We start from the raw sequence: 27,289 nt of genomic DNA on the forward strand, positions 1-27,289 counted from the left end.
AAAACCTTTAGAGATAGTTAGGATGTGTTTGTCCACCAGAGCGAAGTTTTGCTTGGTGGGGGGGTGCATTGCTTCAGATGCACCCCGAAACTGTATTATACCTGTACAAAGAAAATAACGGAATTTTTGTAAAATCTTACCTGTAAAATTCCTTTCTCTGAGTCCTCCGACAGTCGCCGCCCCTTTCATATCCGTCACTATGGGGTTATTGACCTTTGCTCCGTAGGAGTAGCTAGGCAACAGAATATGTTAATATTAAAGCTTTTTGCATAACCCACCCCCAGGGGGTGGTCCCCTCAGTCAATATCATCATGCATTTTGCATTCCAGCCTCAGTTTCAGTAGCATAGCAGTAGAGTACATAAACAAACCCCAAAAGAGGGGCGGGGGCGGCGACTGTCGGAGGACTCAGAGAAAGGAATTTTACAGGTAAGATTTTACAAAAATTCAGTTTTCTCTTACGTCCTCCGACAGTCGCCGCCCCTTTCATATTCGTCACTATGGGGACGTCCCAAAGCAGTGTAGACATGAGGGGTGGGAGAAAAATCGCAGCCGCACCTAAGGCAACGCAGAACCCACATCAGAAAAAAAGGAACCATACCAAAGGAAGGAAACCAGCTGGGCAACATGAAAAACTTGCTCAACAGGAGCAACAACCCAGGAAAAACAAATAACCTAGGGATAAAAACATCCCAACAGGCAAGGGCCCAAAAAAGAGGGACCCTAAGGCACTGCCGCACTAAGAACCTTGCGGCCAAAGGAAGCATCTGCTGATGCCTGAACATCCACCTTGTAGAATTTTGAGAAGGTGTGAACGGACGACCAGGTCGCCGCCTTACACACCTGGGCCACAGAAGCCCGATGATGACAGGCCCAAGACGTACTCAGAGATCTGGTAGAGTGCGCCTTCACAGGCATGGGGGGAACTTTTCCCTTCAAAGCATAAGCCTGTTCAATTGTCTGTCTGATCCATTTGGCGATCGTAGAAGCCGACGCCGCCATGCCCTTCCGAGGTCCCACTGGAAGGACAAATAGAGAATCCGTCTTGCGAAAGGATTTAGTCGATGACAGGTTACATAGTTACATAGTAGGTGAGGTTGAATAAAGACAATAGTCCATCTAGTTCAACCTGTGTAGGTGTGTGTGGCTGTAATCATCTCACATACCCCTGAATGTTCTGATCCTTGAGATGCAAGTCTAAGAGTCTTTTGAAAGCCACCATACTACCCGCAGAAACCACCTCTTGTGGTAGAGAATTCCACAATCTTGTTGCCCTAACAGTAAAGAACCCCCCACGTTGCCTGAGGTTAAAACGCTTCTCCTCTAATCGCATTGTATGCCCTCGAGTCCTCATGCAATCCCTTCGAATGAACAGCTTTTTTTCTAAGCTGGGATCCCCATTAAGATATTTATAAATTGCTATCATGTCCCCCCTCAGACGTCTCTTCTCCAGGGAGAATAAATCGAGCGATTGTAGACGCTCTTCATAGTCAAGGTCCTCCAATCCCCTAATTAGTTTAGTTGCCCTTCTCTGGACTCTCTCCAGCTCCAACACATCCCTCCTGAGGACTGGCGACCAAAACTGGACGGAATACTCCAGATGCGGTCGGACCAGAGTTTTATAAAGTGGAAGGATTATAGTCTTATCTCTGGAATGCATCCCTTTCTTTATGCATGCTAATGTTCTGCTGGCTTTGGCAGCTGCCGCTTGACATTGCATGCTGTTGCCTAATCTATCATCAACCAAGACTCCCAGATCCTTCTCCATTTTTGATTCCCCCAAGGGTTCCCCTCCTAACGTGTATTATGTTTTTATGTTTTTAGTCCCCAAGTGCAAAACCTTACACTTCTCCACGTTATAAACCCTGATCGCCCGAACAACATCCAAAGAATGCAAGGCCACCTCCTTCGGATGTGTAGGCTTTGCGCAAAGCGAAGGCAAGACAATGTCCTCATTGAGATGAAATTAAGAAATCCTCTTCGGAAGAAAAGATGGGTTAGGTCGCAAGACCACCTTATCCAAGTGAAGCACCAAATAAGGAGACCTGCAGGACAAAGCTGCCAGTTCCGACACTCGGCGAGCCGAAGTGATCGCCACCAAAAAGGCGACCTTCTTGGACAACATAGACAAAGATCTCCCTGATCTTTTCAAAAGGAGCACGTTGCAACACGGACAGAACAAGGTTCAAGTCCCATGGAGGTAAAGGTTCCCTCCTAGGAGGGACAGATGTCGCACCCCTTGAACAAAGGTGCTAACCAAGGAATTAGACGCCACAGGGCGTTGAAAGAGAACGGCCAGCGCAGAAATCTGGCCCTTAATCGTGGCCAAAGCCAAACGTTGGTCCACGCCCGTTTGAAGGAAGGCCAACACTCTAGACACCGAGTACGAGCGAGGGGGATACCCCCTGGACTCACACCAGGCAAAATACGCCTTCCAAGTACGGTAGTAAACCTTCCCTGAAGAGGCCTTTCTAGCTTTGATCAAAGTGTGAATGACCTCAGGGGAAAGACCCCTATCCTTCAGGACCTCGGTTTCAACAGCCAGGCCGTCAAAGCCAGCGACTGTAAAGCAGGATGGAATATCGGTCCTTGAGACAGAAGATCTTCTCGAAGAGGCAGACGCCACGGAGCGTCGACTGCCAGATTCACGAGGTCTGCGTACCAAGACCGGCGAGGCCAGTCCGGTGCCACCAGAATCACCGTGTGCGGTTCCGAGGTCAACCTGCGAAGGAACCTGGACAGCAGCTGAATCTGAGGAAAGGCATACAGCAGACGATACTGACGCCACGGGGCCACTAACGCGTCTGAGGATCGCGCGTCCTTGCCACGAACCTTCCCACCTTGTTGTTTAGACGAGATGCGAACAGGTCCACATCTGGTGAACCCCACTTCGCGCACAACATCTGGAAGACTTCCGGGTGAAGGGACCATTCCCCTTGGTCCAGGGTCTGGCGACTCAGATAATCCGCCTGCCAGTTCTCTAACCCCCGAATGTGAACCCCCGTTATCACCGGGACATGCGTCTCGGCCCAAGACAGAATATCGGCCACTTCCCGAGCCGCACGGGCACTCCTGGTGCCCCCTTGGTGGTTAATGTAGGCCACCGCGGTGGCATTGTCCGTCTGCACCCGAACCGGACGGCCCTGCAGCCTGTCCGTCCAAAGTAGAAGACGGAGATTTATTGCTCGCAATTCCAGAATGTTGATCGGAAGGGAAGATTCCTCCTCCGACCAAGTACCCTGGGCGGACAGAACGCCCAGAACACCACCCCAGCCCGACAGGCTGGCATCCGTGGTGATCACCGTCCATGAGAAAGGACGAAAAGACTTGCCCCCCGACACCGTCGGGGACTGGACCCACCACAGAAGATCCCTTCTGGTGCGACGGCTCAATGCGATCTGGATATCCAGAGATTGCGGTCGCCCGTCCCACCTGGACAGAATCTCCGCTTGGAGACCCCGCGTGTGAAACTGGGCGAAGGGAATCGCCTCGAAAGCCGAGACCATCAATTCCAGACACCTCATGCACGTCCGGAGGGACGAGCACTGATTGTCCCTGAGGGACCTGACTTCTCCCTGAAGCGTCCTGAGCTTGTCTTCCGATAGGAAGACCTTCGCCTGAACAGAGTCCAGAACCATTCCCAGGTAGTGAAGACGAACCGACGGACACAGCGTCGACTTTGGAAAATTTATCGTCCAACCAAACTCCTGTAGAGTCTGCACCGTGACGGCCAGGTCGTTCAACAGACCCTGACTGGTCGCAGACCGCACCAGAATGTCATCCAGATACCCCAGAACAGAGATGCCCTGGGCTCTCAACAAGGCCAGAACTGGCGCAAGCACCTTGGTGAACACCCGCGGAGCCGAAGCAAGACCAAAGGGTAAACGCCACGAATTGGTAATGATCCTCCGCAATGGCGAATCGAAGGTACCTCTGGTGACCCTCGAAAATGGGGATGTGAAGGTACGCATCCTTCAAATCGATAGATGCCATGAATTCTCCCAGAACCAGAGCAGCCACCACTGATCGTAGGGATTCCATGCGGAACTTGCGAACCCACACAAAGCGATTCAGAGCTTTTAAGTCCAGAATGGGACGTACCTTGCCCTCCTTTCTGGGCACAGTGAACAGATTGGAATAGAACCCCCGAAATCTGTCCCGATGAGGCACCGGAACCACCACTCCCTGAGCCCGCAAGTCCCGCACTGCCAGGTGCAGATCCCGCAAGCACTCCGGAGACAGCTGAAGATTCGAGGGAAAAAAACTGCTAGCTGGCCGAGAGAGAAACTCGATCTTGTATCCGGATCGAACGATTTCCTGAACCCACCTGTCCCGAACGCGGGCCAGCCAGGGTCGAAGAAAACCGAGCAAACGTCCCCCCACCCCAGAGCCGGGTGAGGGCGCCCCTTCAGGCCGCATTGTTATGGGTAGCGGACCCGGACTGGCCGGGCTTCTGCTTACCTGACCAGGGCTTCTTCTGGGAGCCTTGGCCCTTGAAGGGCTTGCCCTTGTAGTATGACCGAAAGGCACGAAAGGACCCCTGAGAGGGTCTAAACGAGGTAGTCTTCTTACCACGAGCAGTCTTAGATTTTTGAGTCTGGGGCAAGAGCGTGCTCTTACCCCCGGAAATACCTTTTATCAGAGTATCCAAGGAGTCGCCAAAAAGGCGAGAACCTGCATAGGGTAAATTGGCCAAAGTTTTCCGAGAAGCTTGGTCAACAGACCAACATTTCAGCCAAACCAGACGGCGTGTTAACACCGCCACGCTTTGGATGCGCACAGCCAAAGGGACTAAATCTAAGTCCGCATTACACAAATACATGACACCCTGATGAATTTGATCCACCATAGCCAACGTCGTCGGCGGGGCAGAGTCAGCCACCAGGATGCGCCTGAGCACTTGCGTCCAATCTGCGACAGCTTGGGCTGCCATAAGGGAAGCAAAAATAGGTTTCAGCATTGAATTAGTAACCATATAAGTATGGCGGGCAAGAGACTCAATTCTCCTGTCCATAGGGTCCCGGAACACCGGGGTATCCTCCGCCGGAATCGCAGTAGACTTATTCAAAACTGCTATTGCGTGATCCACCGGAGGCGGTACACACCAACGCTCATCAGTAGCGGGCGTAAAGGGATAACGCAGCTTGAACCTACTCGGCACAGCAAAAGGCTTCTTTAAATTGCGCCATTGCTCATCAACAGCGCGCTGGAATTCCGCAGAGCAAGGAAAAACCTGCAATGTTTTGCGTTTTCTCTGCATCCCATAGGAAGCCAGCAAATCAGGAGGACACGATTCATCCTGCAAATGCAGCGTTTGTTTGATAGAAGCAACCAACTCATCCATGAGTGCAAGCTCTTCAGACGAGCCAGGGGGTGAATTATCAACCATTTCCACCTCAGCCTCCCCCTCAGACCCCGCAAGGTCCAGGGATGCATGGGACCCTGAGAAGGGTGCCCCAGCCATAGCAGCCCCATCGCCCTCTGAATCAGAGGAAATTGACACTCTGGCCCGTTTTGTGGATCGATCAGCCACCAGCATCTGCACCTGAGCAGCTAGGTTAGCCACAATGGTAGCCAAATCAGCCCCCTCGGGGGAAGCAGCAGCCCCTTGGCCCCCCACCAGAGTGGCAGGAAACTTGCTTTCCTGAGAATCCATGCCCCAGCAGTTGTAAGAAAAAAAGGGAGTACTGCCCCTTTAAAATCGTGGCGAGCGTAGCCCACCGCACCCACTGAATACACTGACCCCCACAGGGATAAGAAACTGGGCAAGGAATACAGGAATGTAAGGTAAAAACCTGGAGAGGTCACACAGGCTGCTGCACCGATCGCTGTCCACAGGGCAAAGGAAGTGATGCGAGACTGACCGCCCCTATAAAGCCTATGTAAGGCTACACAAACATGGCCGCCGGCCGAAAAACACTGACATGCGGCCCGCTCGATCGCTGCCAAAATGGCAGCGATTGGCGCCAAAACGGCGCTCTCACCACACAGGATCGGTCACCACAAACATGTCACACAAAAATGGCGGACCGCAGCAGTGGTCGCCGCACAGTATGCCCACAACATGTCTCACATCATGTCATCCACAGCACACAGCATGTCACACAGCCTGTTACACAGAGCAGAGCAGGAGAGCCCCCCCCCCCCCCTTGCAGCCCACAGAGAAGCAGCAATACTGACAGGGAGCTCACATTATGCACAGACATGCAGGGTCCCACAGTCCCAGACTGATACCCAAAACAGACAGGTCCCCACACAGAAATACACTTACCATTCGGATGGCGTGGGGAGCCCGCACAAGCGATCAAACCGCTGCACTGAAGGACAGGGAGAGTCGCAGCCAGGACGCAGTGGAACTGCGGTGCAAAACCACATGGCGTCCAGTGAGGTAGCCACCTCACCGCAGCATCCCTGCAGCGAACAGGGATGGGTCGTTCATATGTGCCAGGGAGACCTAGCTGAACGCTCGATGGCAGGCTGGGAAGCCACTGGCCCTGAAACCCGGAAAAACCAGGGGGGCCAGCCCGAGACCCAGCACCGCACGATCATCTTCATCAGAAGAACTAACTAGAGCTGCAAAATAACAGCTAAGGAAGAGAAAAAAACTCCAAATAAAATTAAAAAGAGAAAAAGATGCTGAGACTCAAATGCCCCAGCACAGGAACAACCTAACTATCTCCTGAGCTAGACAATGAAACTGAGGCTGGAATGCAGGATGCATGAGGATATTGACTGAGGGGACCACCCCCTGGGGGTGGGTTATGCAAAAAGCTTTGATATTAACATATTCTGTTGCCTAGCTACTCCTACGGAGCAAAGGTCAATAACTCCATAGTGACGAATATGAAAGGGGCGGCGACTGTCGGAGGACGTAAGAGAAATTTATATTTTTCTGCGTAACTTAATCATTTACATACATTTTTCTCCCTTCTACCCCTTTTCCAGGTTTGTGGGATACTCCTCTGGATTTTTCCAGTAGGGATTTTTGTAAAGGGCGGCTGCCCCAGAGCCAATGGTGACATGGCTCAATTTTGGTTGGGGGTGGATGTAGCACCCTCCTAGGTAGGTGCTAGGTAAAAGCATTGTTTGCTCTGCCTGCTTCACAGGGGACCCTGATCATTAGTTCTGCCTGTTACATGTGTCCATGTGTGATTCATTTGGTCTGAGGGAATGGCCCCACTGAATCCAATTAGTGGTGCACCGAAATTTCGGGAACCAAAATTTTCGGCCGAAAATGGGTTAAAGATGCCAAAATGAATGATGGCCGCCATGGGTGCAGCACAGGTTTCAAAAGTCCCGCCTCTGGCCGCTGGCCCGCCTCCCGGTGATGTTACTACTACGACTATGTGTATGAATGAACACACCGGGCGGAGGGCCGCTAATAGCTATTGTTACGAACCTCAGCGTAAAAAGGGTTAAAACCGTTTAGGAGATCTTCCCCTTCCAGGGCTACAGGCACAGCTACTTGCAGGACACCAAACTCCCGAACTGGATACAAAATAACCAACCTGGAACCTCACGAATAGCTGCTAGCAGACGAACAGGAAAAGCATACATCAGCTTACACTCCTAGCAATCAGTCTCCAACAGCATACAGTGAATCCCCCCAAGAACGAGACAAAGCTCCGAGTTGAGGGTAAAACAGGAACAACAACAACATTTATTGGAAGAACACAGCACACTTTTATACAGAAATTGGAACATCCTTCCCCCAACAACCGCTTTCCCATTGGACAATTGTAAAGTACTTGCAGGTCCCAATAAGGTCCTCTCCAGCCCATGCAAATGAGGGCTTGAAAACGAGTCAGCAGTGATTGGTCAGATAGCTTGACCAGGAGGGCTGCCATGCAAATGAGGAATTGAAAATTAGTCAACAAGGATTGGTCAGATACAGAACAATGGTTCCCGAACGAGCCCTCAATACACATTACTCTGAGTGTCAATACATCCCTTAGCAGACAACAGGTGAGGTCATTAGCACACCTGACAATAGGTGAATGGAGAGCCACCTCAGACAGCCCGTCTCCTCAGAACTTCCTGTAATGACCAAATTAGGAGTTGACTTCCTGTTCAGAGAGCTCATGGCAAATGGGAACAAAAATCTTCATATTACAAGGGAGGCATTATTCCTGAATATGACTGTCCCATAACGCAAAATCTACAATGGAATGGTTCACAAATAAACATATCCAGGTGTTAGAATTGCCAAGTCAAAGTCCAGAGCTGAATCCAATCGAGAATCTGTGGAAAGAACTGAAACCTGCTGTTCACAAGCGCTCTCCATCCAACCTCACTGAGCTCGAGCTGTTTTGCAAGGAGGAATGGGCAAAAATTTCAGTCTCTCAATGTGCAAAACTGATAGAGACATACCCCAAGCGACTTACAGCTGTAATCGCAGCAAAAGGTGGCGCTACAAAGTATTAACTTAAGGGGGCTAAATAATTTTGCACGCCCAATTTTTCAGTTTTTTTATTTGTTAAAAAAGTTTGAAATATCCAATAAATTTCGTTCCACTTCATGATTGTGTCCCACTTGTTGTTGATCCTTCACAAAAAATTTCAGTTATATATCTTTATGTTTGAAGCCTGAAATGTGGCCAAATACTTTCGCAAGGCACTGTGTGTGTATATATATATATATATATATATATATATATATATATACACACACACACACACACACACACACATATATATATATATACAGTGGGTACAGAAAGTATTCAGACCCCCTTAAATTTTTCACTCTTTGTTATATTGCAGCCATTTGCTAAAATCATTTGGGTTCATTCTTCTTCCTCATGAATGTACACATAGCACCCCATACTGACATAAAAACACAGAATTGTTGACATTGTTGCAGATTTATTAAAAAAGAAAAACTGAAATATCACATGGTCCTAAGTATTCAGACCCTTTGCTGTGACACTCATATTTAACTCAGGTGCTTTCCATTTCTTCTGATCATCCTTGAGATGGTTCTACACCTTCATTTGAGTCCAGCTGCGTTTGATTATACTGATTGGACTTGATTAGGAAAGCCACACACCTGTCTATATAAGACCTTCCAGATCACAATGCATGTCAGAGCAAATGAGAATCATGAGGTCAAAAGGAACTGCCTGAAGAGCTCAGAGACAGAATTGTGGCAAGGCACAGATCTGGCCAAGGTTACAAAAAGATTTCTGCTGCACTTAAGGTTCCTAAGAGCACAGTGGCCTCCATAATCCTCAAATGGAAGACGTTTGGGACGACCAGAACCCTTCCTAGAGCTGGCCGTCCGGCCAAACTGAGCTATCGGGGGAGAAGAGCCTTGGTGAGAGAGGTAAAGAAGAACCCAAAGATCACTGTGGCTGAGCTCCAGAGATGCAGTCGGGAGATGGGAGAAAGTTGTAGAAAGTCAACCATCACTGCAGCCCTCCACCAGTCGGGGCTTTATGGCAGAGTGGCCCGACGGAAGCCTCTCCTCAGTGTAAGACACATGAAAGCCCGCATGGAGTTTGCTAAAAAAACACCTGAAGGACTCCAAGATGGTGAGAAATAAGATTCTCTGGTCTGATGAGACCAAAATAGAACTTTTTGGCCTTAATTCTAAGCGGTATGTGTGGAGAAAACCAGGCACTGCTCATCACCTGTCCAATACAGTCCCAACAGTGAAGCATGGTGGTGGCAGCATCATTCTGTGGGGGTGTTTTTCAGCTGCAGGGACAGGACGACTGGTTGCAATCGAGGGAAAGATGAATGCGGCTAAGTACAGGGATATCCTGGACAAAAACCTTCTCCAGAGTGCTCTGGACCTCAGACTGGGCCTAAGGTTTACCTTCCAACAAGACAATGACCCTAAGCACACAGCTAAAATAACGAAGGAGTGGCTTCACAACAACTCAGTGACTGTTCTTGAATGGCCCAGCCAGAGCCCTGACTTAAACCCAATTGAGCATCTCTGGAGAGACCTAAAAATGGCTGTCCACCAACGTTTACCATCCAACCTGACAGAACTGGAGAGGATCTACAAGGAGGAATGGCAGAGGATCCCCAAATCCAGGTGTGAAAGACTTGTTGCATCTTTCCCAAAAAGACTCCTGGCTGTATTAGATCAAAAGGGGGCTTCTACTAAATACTGAGCAAAGGGTCTGAATACTTAGGACCATGTGATAGTTCAGTTTTTCTTTTTTAATAAAATCGGCAACAATGTCAACAATTCTGTGTTTTTCTGTCAGTATGGGGTGCTATGTGTACATTCATGAGGAAGACGAATGAACCTAAATGATTTTAGCAAATGGATGCACTATAACAAAGAGTGAAAAATTTAAGGGGGTCTGAATACTTTCCGTACCCACTGTATGTGGCAGGCGCAGCACTACAAAGTGCCGTATGCGCTGTGGCATTAGAAGAATTGGATATCTCTGACTTCAGTCTAACCAGACTGTCTGTTACTCTATAAATTCCTCCAATACCGTTCTATGGAAAGAGTAGGTTTAAAGAGCACACCAAACGCTTAAGATATCTTCTTTATTGACTTCAACTTTTCTTCAATAGATAACAGTGACACTTTTGCAGCAGACAGTCCATGTACAACATGTGCTGAATACAGTATAACAAAATAGTGGATATATTTCTCTCTGTATTGCTGTTTGCTGTTTGAGTTTGTTTGATAGTTTGAATTCAATATAACTTTTGAAGTTTGATAGTTTGTTTGTTTGATTTTGTGTTCGAGTTTGGTTTGTTAGTTGATTTCGTGTTCTAGTTTGATAATTTGTTTGGATTGTTTGTAACCTTTGAAGTTTGTCTGTTTGGTGGAACTACAAGTGAACACATAACTAGTTCAGTATACAGCTCTAATCACATTACTAACAATATGAACATGTATAACTGTTAATTACCTATTTTTGGCCACTTGCTTCCATAAAACTGCTCTGTGGATCTGTGTGTCTATTCAGTTCTCTTGCTCTGTAGGGGAAAATGAGAAGGTTGGCTGAAGCATGAGGCTTCAGAGAAAAAATATGGGTGTAAGGCTGGCTGTAATTGGCCAAGACTGTTGCTGAGTGTGAGATTGGCTGTGATTGGCCACAAACTCCTTATGGGTAATAAAGTTTAACCCTGTGCTTTCTGGTTTCAACTCTGCTGTGTCTGAGCTTACCGTACATGCATACAAATGAATCTTACAGGCATATTTTTCTTTTGCTTCTGTGAACACAATATACAATTGTTATATGACATCCAAACATGAAATCACAGTAAATAACTCTGCTTTTGTCTCTCACATATAAACATATGCACTGTATTGAGGTTATTAACAGGTCTAGCTGTATATGCATGTAGGTCATATTAGCAACCTAGGACAGGTTCTAGCTGGCCAGCTACACTAATATATATATATATATATATATATATATATATATATATATATATATATATATATATATATACACACATATATATATATATATATATATATATATATATATATATATATATATATATATATACACATATACATATACATACACACACATACATACATATATCCCTATACAGAAGTTCAGATGTCATGCCTGCCTGCAAAGACGCCCAATTAGGGCTGGGCGATATGGCTGAAAACTGTATCACGATATCAGTGTTTCATATCGGTCGATATCGATATATATTGATATTTTTTATTACCCATTTAAAATAAGGACCCTAGGGTTAGAATGCAGGGCGGCGGGCATGGTGCAGGAGAATGCAGGGTACTGGCATGGTGCAGGAGAATGCAGGGTGACTGGCATGGTGCAGGAGAATGCAGGGTGACTGGCATGGTGCAGGAGAATGCAGGGTGACTGGCATGGTGCAGGAGAATGCAGGGTGACTGGCATGGTGCAGGAGAATGCAGGGTGACTGGCATGGTGCAGGAGAATGCAGGATGACTGGCATGGTGCAGGAGAATGCAGGGTGACTGGCATGGTGCAGGAGAATGCAGGGTGACTCGCATGGTGCAGGAGAATGCAGGGTGACTGGCATGGTGCAGGAGAATGCAGGGTGACTGGCATGGTACAAGAGGATCCGGGGTTGTGGCTTGGGGGTCCAGCCAGTTCTTATTACAGTTCTTGAAAGTACTTTATGCTGCCTTGTGCAGCCAGCCCCCACACCCTGGGGGTCCAGCCAGTTATTACAGACAGTTCTTAAAACTTTTTTATGCTGCCTTGTGCAGCCAGCCCCCACACCCTGGGGGTCCAGCCAGTTCGTAGTCCGCCGCACAGTAACCACCTAACTCCCCACCCAGTAACGGACCACCGCCTTGCGCCGCGCTGTGATGATCGGTACAGAGAACTCCCCCGGCCTGGATGTGACGTCAGCTGCCGGGAGAGGAAGCGGGCGGTGCGTCTGTACAGGCCAGGGGCTGTGATAGGATAGGTACTATCCTATCACAGCCCCTGGCCAGTACGCACCGCCCGCTTCCTCTCCCGGCAGCTGACTGAAGTCACATCCAGGCCGGGGGAGTTCTCTGTACCGATCATCACAGCGCGCCCGCAGCTGACGTCACATCCAGGCGCGGCGCGAGGCGGTGGTCCGTTACTGGGTGGGGAGTTAGGTGGTTACTGTGCGGCGGACTACGAACTGGCTGGACCCCCAGGGCATAAAAAGTACTTTCAAGTATCGAACCGGTTATCGTTATTGATATCGAAAACGGTACTATCGCGATATATATCGATATCGCATTATCGCCCAGCCCTACGCCCAATAAACGCCTGAAACAAAAAAGCCCAGGTGTGAAAGGAGGGTAACCATCTAACCATCCCTGTGCTACTGAAATACTAAGAAAAATAATCTGTTTTTTTTTTCTGGTTCTGGACATGCTACAGAGCTAAGAAATCAAATTTTTTTTCTCAATAATTTTTTTCAATAATTGGCTCTCTATCAAAAACGACATTTTTTAAGAACTTTTTTTTGCCTGATGCATAGTCCCTGGGGCATGACCCAGAACCCTAGGCACTTTTTAGGGGCATTTATTGGGTTTTAGGGCTTCAAAATGGTGTTTTTTGATTCCAGAAGTTCGGGTCCCATTGATTTCAATGGGGTTCTGGAATACGAACCGAACTTTCGGGAAATTCGGGTGTTCTGGCCGAACCAAACTTTTCAAAAGTTCGATCATCCCTATTCCTAACCAATGACACCACAAAAGCTCCTAGTTCACTCCCTTGTCAGCTTTCACCTCAACTACTGCAATTCTCTATGAAAAATAAAAGCAAGAATGTGGGACTTTAAATGAGGTTGACTAGACATGAAAGTGTATTACAAAAATACATAAACATATAAAGATATTGTTGCATAGGCACATACAGAGATGTAGCAAACAGTAGATAGCATGGTACAAATTGATACAAATAAAATACAATATTTCTCGGATCACACACAGATCTCTCTGAAGTAAATAAGTACAATAGGACCTCATGATCTCTGTGTGCTCACAATCTAAAATATGTCATAATACATTAAAATATCTGAGTAATCGTAGGCTCGACGCGTTTCATGGACCTCCGTCCATTCATCAGGAGCTTAGATATACATCTATAAAATGAGAATATGGGTTGTATTAATATACTAATTTAAATAATGAAATAATTTGGAAAATGTATAAAAACGGACACTACCTTAGGCAGTATCATAATTCATGAGCAATCCAGTCTGGGAATGAAGGACCAAAGGAGATCCAGGAGAAGCCTGACCCGGGGCTGAGGCGCAGAATATATCCAGCAAAGGGACAGTAGGGGGGAGAGGACCACAACCAGAACAAATCAAAGAACTCCAGGTGTGTCGCTTCAGAATGTGATGGTAAAGGCACATTGTAAGCCAAGAGAAAAGGTCTGTAGGTATATATAAAAATCAATAAATATACTGTAAAAATAAGATATACTGAGAAAAACAATCTCAGGAACAGAATTATCAAAATTATTGTATGCGTATACTCAATTGAATAGACCCAAAAATAGTGCCAATAAAGAAGCCACCAAGGAGATACAATTTAGTATGAAGATAACTGGGACTTACTGGTGAAGCCCATAATGAAGCAAACGAGATGTGAGGAAAGTGAGAAGGGGGGAAGTGAAGAGTGAAAGAAGACAAAAGGAAAGGAAAAGGGACACCTCTGATAAGAAGGGAGGGTACCTGTGAGAAAAAAATGTGACAATGGGTGTACCAAGGGAAAACCATAGTGACAAAGTATACTGCTGAATGAACATCAAATCAAAGTGGTAAGTAATCCAACCGTGAGAAGAGACACTCCCTACCAGGAAGGGGGAGTGCCAAGGAAATAGTGAGAAGCTGTGAAATGAGATACAAATGTGACAGATTGTGCTTACATGAGGACATGTAACGAAGTGATGAGTAAGATTGTGAAGCTATATAAGGAGAAATGTCTATTTACCCAAGATTTACAGCAAGTAAAGAATGCCAAAAAGAATGAGAGCTGGTCCAATCCAAGCCGTATGTCCACATATGCCGGAGTAATAACACGCCAGCGCCATGCTGGCGTCAGTCTATATAAGCGGCCATGGAACCTCCCACATCCGGTTAGTTAGACCAAACATCAGTAGGAATGGCCCGCCACTGACGCAAAGGGAGATGGAAGTGACCCAGGCAACGGGATGCCAGATGGCCGTCACGCACCAGGTATGCTAGGCATGGCGCCGATGGGGGGCGTGACGCCCCGCCCCCAACCCGGATGCTGTCGCAGAGACAGGCACAGGGGGGAGGCGGCCGGCCACCCATCGCAGCCCCGGACCAGGAAGTCCGGATCGACTCAATCCCCCGAGCCCGAACTGGATGATGAAGGGCTCAGGAACCATTGATTAACATGTGTCTGATAGAATGTACTGAAATGTTAATAATGAATGATGTAAAGGTTCTATAACAAATTATATAATCAAGATTGAATGAAGAGGTTATAGCAAACCCTAAAATATATAAATAAAGTATATGAATGAGTAGATTCCTAAAAGAATGTGGCAAAGGCATAAGACAAAAAAAAGAAAAAATACTGCAATTCTCTACTCACAGTATTACCTCTACATAGGCTATCCCCCATCAGTCTATCATGAATGCTGCTGCCAGGCTCCTCCACCTTACCAAATATGGCGTGTCTGCTACTCCTCTTTGCCAATCCCTCCACTGGCTTCAGCTCACCCAACAAATTCAAATCAAAATACTAAACTTACAAAACCATCCACAACTCGGCCCCCTAGTCGGCTAACCTAGTCTCAAAATACCAACCTAATTGTTCTCTTCGTTCCTCCCAAGAGATCCTGCTCTCTAGCTTCATCACCTCCAGGACTTCTCCCGAGCCTCCCCTATCCTATGGAACTCCCCACCTCAATCTGTCTGACTATCTTCTACAATGCTCTTAAAGTGGTTTTTAAGACACTCAATGACATTCTTACAATCAGCTCTGCTATAGTAAATAATGTCCGCAGTGTATGTGTTTTTAAAAAATAAAATGACGCTGTGTACCTCAATTCATAGCGCCAATCGGTTCTCACGTGACCGGCCTCCTCTCTTGATCTGACAGCAAAGCGTGCGATGCTGAGAAACCCCTGCTGACATCAGCCAGGAAGTGGAGAGGAGGAGGGAGGTGGCTGATCGGCGCTATGAAATGAGGAACACAGCGGCTTTTTTTTTTTTTTTTTTTTTTTTTTACACACATACACTGGGGACGTTATTTTCCATAACAGAGCAGATCGTAACCATGTCATTACGGTTTGATAGCAGCAAGAGGGGAGCAGATTGGCACTCACACAGCTGACAGGCAGGGAGGGAGAGAGGACAGAGGTGGACACAGGAGGAGCTGCAGATGACAGAGGCATGTAAAACTGACCACGGTGTCAGGGCTCAGCAGCCACGATAAAGCGTGGTCAGTTTACAGAGGGGATGGCAGAACAAGGCAGGATCAGCCAGGTTTTTAGGTTATACAGGAGGCCAAAATTACACAGACACTGTGCTGTGTAAAATGCTTTAAGGGAACAGGATCCTTTTTTTTTTTTAGGGTAACATACGCTTTAAGACAATCCCTGAAAAAGCCCTCTTCAGAGAAATCTATTCTGCCGCTACCTAACAACTATACTTTTATTTTCCCCATCAGCTCATCCCCCCACAGCTATTAGCTTTTGTATCACTTGACCCTACCGCCTAGAATGTAAGTTCTAATGAGCAGGGTCCTCTTGATTCCTCCTGTATTTAATTGTACTGTAACTGTATTGTCTACCCTCGAGTTGTAAAGCGCTGCGCAAACTGTTGCCACTATTAAAGCGGAGTTCCGGCCTCGGAAACATTTTTTCAATAAAAATACCCCCGGGACAGTCAGGGCTAGTACATTTCATAATGGATAGCCTCTGAACTGTCCCAGGTCGCACTTACCTTTTAGAAGAAATACTTACCTTGAAAATTTCTTGTCCAACGCTGCAATTTCAGGTGTGGGCAGCTGAAGCCAGGGTGTCCTCTTCGGTGTCCTCTTCGTCCCACAATGCCCTGCACCGACCCCGCTCATCAGTTCCGGTGCAGGCGCGTCATCCCTGCACAGCTTCTGGGCATGCCCAGAAGCCGTTTAGCAGGGAATGACACGCCTGCACCGGAATCCAAGGGGCGGGGCGGGTGCATTGACTCCTGGGAGCGATGACGTTCACCTCCCAGGAGTCAACGCAAGCAGGAAATGACGGCGCGGGCCGCGGCCACAGAGGGAGGAAGTAGAAGGAAGGTAAGTATACTTTCTTCAAAAACAAGGTAAGAAAAATAAATAAAAAAAAAAAATCGGGACTATCCATTTCTTTTGCAGGTGAATGTCAGCAAGCGGATTGTCCAAAGTAGTTTTTGAGGCCGGAACTCCGCTTTAAATCCTGTATAATAAAAAAAGGTAGGTGGATCCATGGATGGATGTAGGGGAATCAACCAGCCATGACACTACCAACTGCAGCCACCACATGAGAAGCCAACATTAAAAAAAGGTAAGGCAAACAAACAACTGAAAGTGTACAAACCAAGCACATCAGTTTGTTAAAGCATTCCCCACACATGGACATCATTAAAACCCTTAAGACAAATGGCAGATTCCAATCCTCTTATGAGCAGGATACATTTATCTCACAAAGCTTGTTTACATATACAACCTCCACATTCTAAATAGTCTATACTACTTACAAAATATGAGTAGAAAAGCCTTGATAAGAACCAATTACTAGGTGCTTGGTATAGGTTTATCTTAGCGAGTGCAGCTTTTAAAGTAGAGATTGACCCCAATCTAGCCTGCCTAGGAGGCTTCATTGCTCTCTACATTGCTCCACAGAGGGAGGATTCATTAGGAGGCTTGCTGTCTGGACCCTGCACACAACCTAGGACCCACAGGAGTATGTCCTTTACTCTTTTAGCCTGTAGTATTCATTGGCCCAATACTGCCCTAATGTCATGTAAACCCTTCTCTGCAAATAGAGGCTGGAATAGAATGACACCGGAGTGTGGACACCAATGCTTTTAAGTACCCAGGAAAAAGTGCACATCGAGAAGTGTGTCATCAGCTGGTTCCAGAATGGAGCCATCTTGGTCCATCTCAGCCTACCATAGAAGGGACCTGCCCAGAGGCACTATGCTGCCTGCAAAATGCAGGAAGAACCCCCCCCCCCGCCGAGGGAGACCGATAACCATCAGCAGCACTACCACCCCAGAAGGAACAGGCCAAAAAAGCAATGGGCTGCTGGAGTTGCCTGCATCACTCAAGCAGCAAGATCTAGCACATAGCTTCAGTGCAAACCCTCAGGTTAGCAACTTGACCAGAAACACAGGCACTCCAGGACCTAGTCATCTGAGGGGGGGCCCGACATCCACAATTATCAGAGCCAGAGGAAACAAAACAAAAAACACGACAAAGTGTACTCCAGGAGGTTCAGAAACATAAAATTAATGAGGAGGGGGAGGGAGGGGCTTTTTATTCTCGTCCTGCTTTGTATTTTCTGTTGAGGACGGAGCCAATCATCTCAAGTAGCTGTCCTGGAAGAGGATTTGGGAAATTACTTTCCAAAAATAGGTCATTTGGGGTGTATTTGTACTTTGCTAGCATTTTGGGGCCTTAAGAAATTAGATCAACCTTCAGTACATCAGGACTGATTAATTTTCAAATATGGATACCATAGTTTGTGGACGCTTACTTTCACAAAAACCAATTAAAAAAGAGTTACAAAAAAGAAAAAAAAAACTGTAGCAATAAACACACCAAACTGAGCACGTACAGAGTGACTAATAGCTTGGTCTTATCAGGAGATGGATTGGGGACAGTGGAAAAGGGGAGGATCAGAGAAGACAGGATAAAATAGCATTTTTACGCAATGCAGAGGATTAACTCCTTGAGTTCCACAGGGATTACTACAAGAAGCATGTTTCACTTCATATACTGCCTGATTTTACTGTTGTGGGTTTAGTAACACTTAGGCCCCTTTTACACATGCGGACCGTTAATTTCATCAGTTTGGTCACGTTTTTTAAAAGAAAAAAAAATGAATGAAGTTTACATCAGTTTTCCATCCACCATCGAGAGTCCCTAATCAATAAAAACAGACCATTTGTCATCGGTTTTTAAAACGAGAGAAAAATAGGGCTTTGATCTATTCTGAAAAACTGATTTTGACAGAAGCGGATGTAAATGTGTGATCATCCGTTTTTCTTTTTTTTTTTTTTTTTTTAAATGTTCTTTTTTATTGAAATTCAACAACATACAAAGAAACCAACCATAATACATTCAGGTACATTGCAATAACAAGAAAATGCAACAGTAACTGGGGAAGAGGAAGGGGGGGCGGGGGGGGGGGGGAGAGAAGGGGAAGGGAATCCGACATAAGGACCCATACAAATTACCATCAGCAATATAAAAACAAAAAGAAAGGAGAGACTCCAGTATTAGCATACAAAGTAGGCACATCCCATGTGGAGAAAGAGCCCGTAATAGGGAGGAGCAAGAGCCACCCCCACAGCCCCCCCGTGGGAACATACTTGCCATGGGGGAGGCCCCCGCATCCCCTCCATACATCCAGAGTACATTCAGGGATAGTAACTCCAACACTGCCACACCTTCAGAAAGTGGTTATATGAAAGGGAGTTCACTGCCAACGCTTTTTCTAGCATATAGTTGTTGTTGACAGTTGATACTACTTCAGAGAAATTCGGCACTTCCAAAGAACGCCATCTGCGTAGGATCAGAGCCCTGGAAGCTAGGAGGATATGGGTAACGACCTGTCTATATTGGGCGGGATAGAACTCAATACCCACGTTCAACAGAGCTAATTCCTTCCTAGGGGGACCCAATATACCCGTACATTCCGCTATACAACGAAAGATCCTATTCCAATAACTTGTCAACGAGGGACATTCCCACAGAACATGTGCCAACGTCCCTCTATGTCCACATTTACGCCAACAAAGATCAGGAACAGATGGAAAGATTTTTGACAGTCTATGTGGGGTATAATACCACCTATTAACAGTTTTCAACATCATCTCCCAATGCGAAGTACAGTGGGAGTATTGGTAAGTAGAGGCAAGGGCCCTGGACCATTGTTCCGGGGTGACGGTGATACCGAGATCTCTCTCCCATCTCCGCAAAGAGACGGAGACCGGAGGGTCCGGCCTGCGCAGGAGCAGATCATAGAACAGAGAGATGCCCCTGGCCTTTTTTGGTGAGGAGTGGTAAAACGCCCATGCTTTCATAGGGATTTTTACGGTCCGTAGGGGGTGCTTCCTGAGGAAGCTACATATCTGCAGTACTGGAAGATATAGGGAAGGGGGCACTCTGAAGCGGTGCATCATCAGCTGAGGGGTCAACAATTCACCATCGGCATAAAAATGGGAAAGTTCGGAGATGCCTAAGTTCAACAACCGGGACACTGACAGAGAGGGTATGTGTGCGGATAACACAGTCACAGGCAAGGATGAAGAGGAGTGGGGAGCCACCCCATCTTCGCCCACGCATGCGTCCCCCAACTTCCTCCAAGAAAGTAGGGCCTCCCGCAACGTCGGGGGGAGCCCAGATAGCGGCTATCGTATCCAAAGGTCACTCAAAAGCAACAGGTCTTTGATAGGCGCCATGTGACCCTCCAGAGACTTCCAAGGGAAGCAGTTCCCAGGGTCAAACCAAGCCCTCAGTTGATCCAATCTAGTGGACCAGTAATACGTCGAGAGATCCGGGAGCTTGGCGCCTCCCAAAGCCTTGGGCTGAATTAACAGGGATGTAGAGACTCTGGCCCTCTTCCCGTACCAGATAAAGTTGCGCAAGCTACAAGATAGGGCAATCATGTATTTCCTGGGGAAGGGGATGGGAATCGCCCTAAAAATATAGAGTATTTGTGGCAGGATCATCATCTTATAGGCGGCCATCCGACCACCCCAGGAAATGTCAGTCTTAGCCATGTCCCTCATCTCTTTATTGATTATCTTAAGCAAGGGGTCTAGGTTAGCAGGGAGGAGTCTAGCTATACTCGGGGTAACTCACACCCCCAGATAAGGGATTTGCTCCCCTGTCCATGGGTAGGGATATTTCAGTTGAAGGAGAGCGGCTACCTTCGGGTCAATTCCCATGTTGAGTATTAGGGATTTAGAGGCGTTGACCTTGTGGTAGGAAATCTCCCCAAAGGCCAGTAGTATCTTGTGTACCGCCGGCAAGGACCGGACCGGGTTTGTCAGGACAACCACAACATCATCCGCAAACAGGTTAACCTTGTGGACGGTGTCTCCCATTCGGAACCCCTCGACCCCGTCGTCAGAACGAATGGCCTCCGCCAGCGGCTCAATCATTAGATTGAAAATCGCTGGAGAGAGAGGACAACCCTGGCGGGTGCCATTGGAGATGACGAACGGGGCCGAGGCAACGCCCGAAGCGAGAACCTGGGGCGAAGGGCATGAATAGAGAGCCAACAGAGCAGACAAGATGCCCCCCGAGAAGCCGAACTTCTCTAAGGTCATCCGCATATAGAGCCAATTCACCCTATCAAACGCCTTCTCTGCATCCAATGTGAGGAGCAGAGAAGGGGTATGGGAACTCTCGGCCAGATGCACCAGGTCAATAATACGCCTAGTGGCATCCGACGTCTGTCTGCCTGGCATAAACCCCATTTGGTCATGTTTGATTAGGTGCGGGAGGACGGTCTGTAAGCGGGCGGCCAAGATTTTAGCATATATTTTGGTGTCGCTATTCAGAAGGGAGATGGGCCTGTAATTAGCTGGGAGGCTAGGATCCTTCCCTGGCTTGGGGATGGTAGTGATGTAGGCACCCAACATTTCCCGGGGGAAGGTGGATGTCGACATCGCCTTATTTAAGACCCGAGCAAGGAACGGGCTGAGGGTATGGTTGTGAAGTTTATAGTAGTCGTTGCCTAATCCATCCGGGCCCGGAGACTTGCCAGTAGGAAGGGATTGGATTACCCTAGACACCTCCGGTACAGATATCGGAGCCGATAGGGTACTAAGTTGGGTTTCAGATAGGGAGGGGAAGGGACAGCTTGGACAGAAAGCTCTGGATGGCCTCAGTACTGGGTTGGGTGGTGGAGGGGTCTTGGGACAGGTTATAAAGAGAACCATAGAACGTCGCAAACTCATTTGCGATGTCTTTTGGGTGCGTGAGTTTAGTTTTAGAGGCATGGTGCGTTAGGTGGGAAATGCGGGCAGACGCCCGCCGTTGTTTGACCCGGGACGCCAGAACCTTACCCGTCCTGTTAGCATGAGCATAGTAACGAAGTCTAAGGCTTTTGAGGTGGCGATCATAGCGTTCCAGGAGGTGGGATTTAAGGGACTCACGCCTTCGGGTCAGATCCCTAGTCACTGTGTCGGTAGGGGCTCGCTTGTGGATGGTCTCCAACTCCTTAATTTCCTCAAGGAGATCCGTTAACCTCTGGTTATAAGCCCTGCGCAATCTGGCCGTTTGCTGGATGCACACCCCACGAATGAAAGCCTTATGCGCCCCCCACAGTGACCAAGGATCCGAAACCGAAGGAGCGTTTATGTGGAAGTACTCCAACAATTGATTCCCTATAACCTTGCCTGTCTGTGTCCTGGAGGACTTTGGTGTCACATCGCCAGATGGAAGTCCGTTCCCTGGGTCCGCCCTCCTCCAGAACCATCTCCACGGCCGCATGGTCAGACCATGTGATGCTTCTGACAGCCGAGGAGGAGACCTTACCCAGTAAAGGGAGATCCGTCAAAAACATATCAATACGTGCATAGGAACGATGTCTGGAGGAGTAGTGGGAGTAGTCCCTTTCCGAGCCATGCTGGCACCTCCAGACATCGTAGAGTTGTTCCCTGTGGAGGAGGGATTGCAAAGAAAATTGTCGCCCCCGGGCGGGCACTGAGGTGTCAAGCCCTGGGTCGACCACCGTATTAAAATCCCCACACAGTACCAGATTACCATACACATTAGCAGTCACCTGCCGAAGCAGCCTCAAGAGAAACCTTTTCTGATGACTATTTGGAGCATACAATACCACCAGAGTCATAGGAAGAGAGTTGAAGTCCCCCTTCAGGATCAGGAAGCGGCCATCCGGGTCGCAGGTCTGGGCCTTAAGGGTAAAGGCCACAGTGTCCCTGATCGCCACCAAGACTCCCCGCTTCTTCTCCGGAGCGTTGGCAAGGAAAAGATGTGGAAAGTTCCTATGGGAGAATCGCGGCGGCTGGGTGGCCTTAAAATGAGTCTCCTGCAGGGCAACAACATCAGCTCGACTGGTGCACAGTTCAGTCCACAAAGAGTGGCGTTTGACAGGGTGATTCAATCCGTTAACATTCATAGAGAGCAGTTTAATGGTCATGGCGGGTGGCTCAGGGGGGAACGGTCAAGCTGAATGAAAGCAAAGTAACAGAGTTCAGGGTGCAGCATGATGAGGAGCACTGGAGTCAACGAGGTGATCAAATAAGCAAAAAACAATCCAACGTCAGAGCAGGAACACGGGGAGGAAGGGAAAGGAACAAAGGCCTCGGGCGGAGCCCGAACCATAAAAAAAAGTCCGAAAGCAGGAGGAGCCTGCAACAGGTAACAAGGGGCCAGGAGGATTAGGGTCGTCCTAGGCCTGAGACTAAAGTGGAGACTGTGGGAAGACAGTCTCACCTCCTAATGAACGTTGCGCTGAGTTGGAACGTTTGCGTGACGCTACTTGCCAATCACTGGGGACAGGGCGTCGGTTAGTGAGCCGTAGAGGGTCGAAGGGGGCGACTCAGGAATGATGTTCCACCGTCGCAGCAGAGCCAGTCCTTCCTCCATGGTAGAGATAGAGACTGTAGACCCATTGTGGGTTATGGACAGGAAGGCCGGATGCTTCCCCTTGTGCGGAATGTGGTGATTCCGGAGGGCCTTAGTCACCGTGGCCAGATTCCTACGCTTCTGCAAAGTGTGCCTGGACAAATCGGGAAGAATCTGGAGTTGAGGGTACTCTCCCAGCAGGGACTGCAACTTCCTGGATGCCATAAGCACCTTATCTTTAGTCTGAAAAAAATGGACACGAAGCAGTACATCCCGAGGCAGGTCCTGGGCAATAAAGCTGGGCTTGGGTATCCTGTCTATCTCAAGCTCAGCTGCAGAGAGAGATGGCACCAGCGCAGTAAAAAGGGTCTTGGCCATTTTTTCCAAGTGTTGCGGCAGCACCGATTCAGGGACACCCCTGAGCTTCAAGTTGTTCCTGCGAGACCTGTCCTCCAGGTCCGCAACTTTGTCCTTCAGCCAGGAGATTTCCTCAGAATGGTTATTATGGGCAGCCACCAAGGTGTTCAGGGATAGCGAGCACTTCTCCATGGAGGCCTCCACAGTATCCACCCGCTCCCCAAGATGGCGGACCTCGCGCCGTGTCTGGGACATTCCCTGCACCATGTCGGCGTGCAAGGAGGTCCACAGGGATCTCATCATGTCCTTCAGGAGAGGGGCCCCGGCGTGGTTTTTGTTTAGCAGGGCTATTGAAAGTTGGGGATGGCGGGGTAGAGGAGCCCGAAGAGTTCCCGCTATCGGGATTTGCTACTTGCCTGAGCGGCAGAGATCCATCCCCTGGCAGGCTGCGAGATCGCGCACGCGGAGGTCTTTGCTGCTGAGTCGGACCGGCGCCATGATGCCTGGGACCGGCGGCGCTGGATATAAGAAACCCGTCCATCCGAGCGTACTTGTGGGCGCCCTTCTTGCCCTTCGCCATCCGGTACACCACCAGGAGGTAGATGGAGGTGAGAGGGTCGTTCCGTGGGGTCAGTGTAAGCTGTAGTCTCGAGTGGCCGACGGAGCTGCAGGACTATGCGGCCATCTCCAGCGCCGTACGCCACGCCCCTCTCGAAATCTCAGATCATCCGTTTTTCTATAAAGATGCACTGATGTCCATTTTTCATCCATCAACGGATGGATGAAAAACGGAATAAAGGTCTGCATATGTGAAAGGGACATTGTAGCCATGCAGCAGAATACATTTTGGCCAAGGTTGTTGAAGAAATGTGAGTTTATTACATATGTTTTTTTTTTTTTTATAAAGTAGAAAATATTGTTTTGGGGTTTTTTTTTTTTATTCCAACATTGACAGTATTTTTTAGTTCATATAATAAAAAAAAAAAACCATATGAAGATCAAATAACACCAAAAGAAAGCTCTTGTGGGAAAAAATATATGAATTACATTTGCGCACAGTGTTGCAAGACTACACAGTTGCCAGTTAACCACTTGTGAACCGCCCGCCGCCTTTTTACTGCGGCAGGGCAGCTCGGCTGCATCCAGTCACGTAGGAACTACATGACTGGAGTGCATGTGGTTTCGACACAGCGGGAGGAGATTGCCGCTGCTCTCCCGTGATTGTCTGGGAAACTGAGATGTAAACAAAGCAGGCGGATCTTCTCTCAGACATGCAGGGACAAGGGTTAAAGTGGTTGTAAACCCACTTTGTTTACCTACATGTAAGCCTATATTAAGGCTTACCTATAGGTGCTATAAATATCTCCTAAACATGCACCGTTTAGGAGATATTTACAATGCATGCAGCCGATGACCTCATCTGCGCATGCGCTCTGAAGGAACGGCCACCCGTGCCGTTTTTTCAGAACCCAGTGCCGTAAACAGTGGCTCCCGCGCGCATGTGCGGGAGTGATGTAATTGCGCCTCCAGCCAATCAGATGGCCGGAGGACGTGATCCAGGAAACAGGATGGCCCGAACATGTAAGCCGTCCTGTCGGCACTGCGGGGGCTTTGTTTTTAGGTAAGTACTTTACAGGTTTTTTTTTTTTTCAGTGGGTTTACATCCTCTTTAAAAGGTGCTCAGTGCTGAAACACGTCCTGGTCATGAAGAGGGGTAGAACCTTCCAGGCGACAAGTTGTAAAAAACAAAGGAAAAACAAATAACACAAGGCTTAAATATGCAACTTATCTGCTTCGCTCTCCATGGAACTTGGCACTAAAGGGAAAGTTCCGCTTTCCTTTCCCTCCCCCCCCCCTAGTTTTGGTAGGTACTCTCTCTCACTTCTAGCCGGATGGGCTAAGCAATTCCACTGGAAGTTTGACCACCCTCCCTGCCAGCAACCTCTTGGAACACAGGTGCCTTGAGACTGTGGGACCATTCACACAGTGCAGAGCGGCTCACACATGTACAGCATGAAGCCAAAAGGAGTCAAAGCAGCTTCCCACAGCAAACATGTCAGTGCCAGGAAGTGTCTTTATTAAACATCAGCAGCTACAGTATTTGTATCAGTAATTATTTTGCAAACAAAACAGACTGAAGATCCTCTTTACCAGCTTCTGATGATGGTATAAATCACTCACAAACGTTTATGTTAGTCACTAAATGTTCATATTACAGCTTGGCAAACACTTGTATAACTGGTAACCTGGAAATTGCTGACAAGTTTAGGAGCCAGTGAAGATGGATGGGAAGCAGGACTGACCTATCTATACAAGGCTCCACTCAATAGGATGCACATTTAAGCTGACAATTTATAAAAAGCACTAGAAATTGAAGGCTGATTGGTGTATGATCGTTGAAAACCAATGAAGGAACATTTCTTGAAGCCTCTGAATCGCTCAGCTATCTAGAAAGTACACAGCCCACCACCTACCTACCAAGTAGATGACGGCTCTTAAAATGAATGGTAAAGACAGGCAAAAAAAGGATATTGTCTGATCAGACTCTCCACTTCTCCCTCGTCCGGTCCCTGGGGTTCTGCCGGCTCCTCCTGCAACTGATCGTCCACAAACTTGTTCTCATCGTACTCATCGATGTCCACCTTGCGGAAACGCGACGACAAAGTGTTCTTAGCCATGGCGGAGACACCGGCTAGCTGGAAGGGACTGGAGCCCTGCTCACAGTGAGGAAGAAGTAAATGGATCCACCAGGGGAACCTGGCCAGATTCACACACAAACACTGCTTCTCACACGGACACTAAACCAGAAAGCGGTTCTACTCGCTGTCAAAGGGTTTCCGTTTCTGTCAGTGTAGCTCCCTCCGCTTCCGGTGTCCTGGGCGGAGAATGCAAAGGAACCGGAAACGTGTCAGCGGTCAGGGCCCGAGGCAGAAGCAACTTGATTACGGCTTGCTGCCTAGCAACTGCAGCTCTGCTAAGGCTGGGGAGGTAGGTTATCTGCTTTTGGTCTGAGGAGTAAAGATAAACTCCATGAGTGATCGTGCTGGCATATTTACATTGGTCCAGCTTTGCATGATGTAAGTATGTATATCTGCTGCCTGCCGGGGAACCTGACAACCACTGCAGTGATCGCTGCAACATACTGGGTTCTGTGCTGAGCAGCTTCCTTCTGCACAATGACCACAGGGAGTTGCATATTCAGCTTTGCTGCCATTCACAGAATGCCCGATTATTTTCTCAATGTAAGGCGTTCTTTGACTGGATGAGGCGAGACAACACTGCCTCTCCACCTTGACCAATCAGAGAATGAATTATATTAATTTAAGGAAAAAAGGCAACAGTGCAAAACGAGTGACCCTCCTGTGGTCAGTGTGCGTTGGTGGAGCTGTTTTGCGCACAGGTCCTGGAAGAGTGCAGATAGTTGTGACTACCACAGTGTTATCAACTTCTCTCAGGTATGAGATGTGCTTAGTAACATTGATCCAAGCAGGACCAATGTAAGTAAATACAAAGCAATCATCCCAGATTCGCTGGGACTGTCCAGAGATTTAAATTAAATCACACCAGTTCCAGCACTTGGCTGAACTAAGTTGCCTGGCAGGGGCACGCAAGTGCTGGCACAGAATTATCTGCTCTGCATCTCTTGTGGGGTTCCTGAGGGCCCACACACTGCAATCTCCCCAATAGCTGCTGTACTG

General features: G+C 48.0%; 1 protein-coding gene across 1 annotated transcript in view; it reads right to left on the reverse strand.

Annotated features, from left to right (window-relative positions):
- Nucleotides 1-26,436, reverse strand: part of ARPC5L (actin related protein 2/3 complex subunit 5 like) — a 591,266-nt gene extending 564,830 nt beyond the window's left edge. The window contains exon 1 of the mRNA XM_082263677.1: nt 26,123-26,436. Within this exon, the coding sequence (XP_082119803.1) occupies nt 26,123-26,269 (147 nt within the window). The 5' untranslated portion in view covers nt 26,270-26,436. The remainder of the gene's footprint in view (nt 1-26,122) is intronic.
- Nucleotides 26,437-27,289: the final 853 nt, after the last annotated feature.

Source organism: Pelophylax lessonae, assembly GCF_965119305.1.
Source record: "Pelophylax lessonae genome assembly, chromosome: 7".
Lineage (NCBI taxonomy): Eukaryota > Metazoa > Chordata > Amphibia > Anura > Ranidae > Pelophylax > Pelophylax lessonae.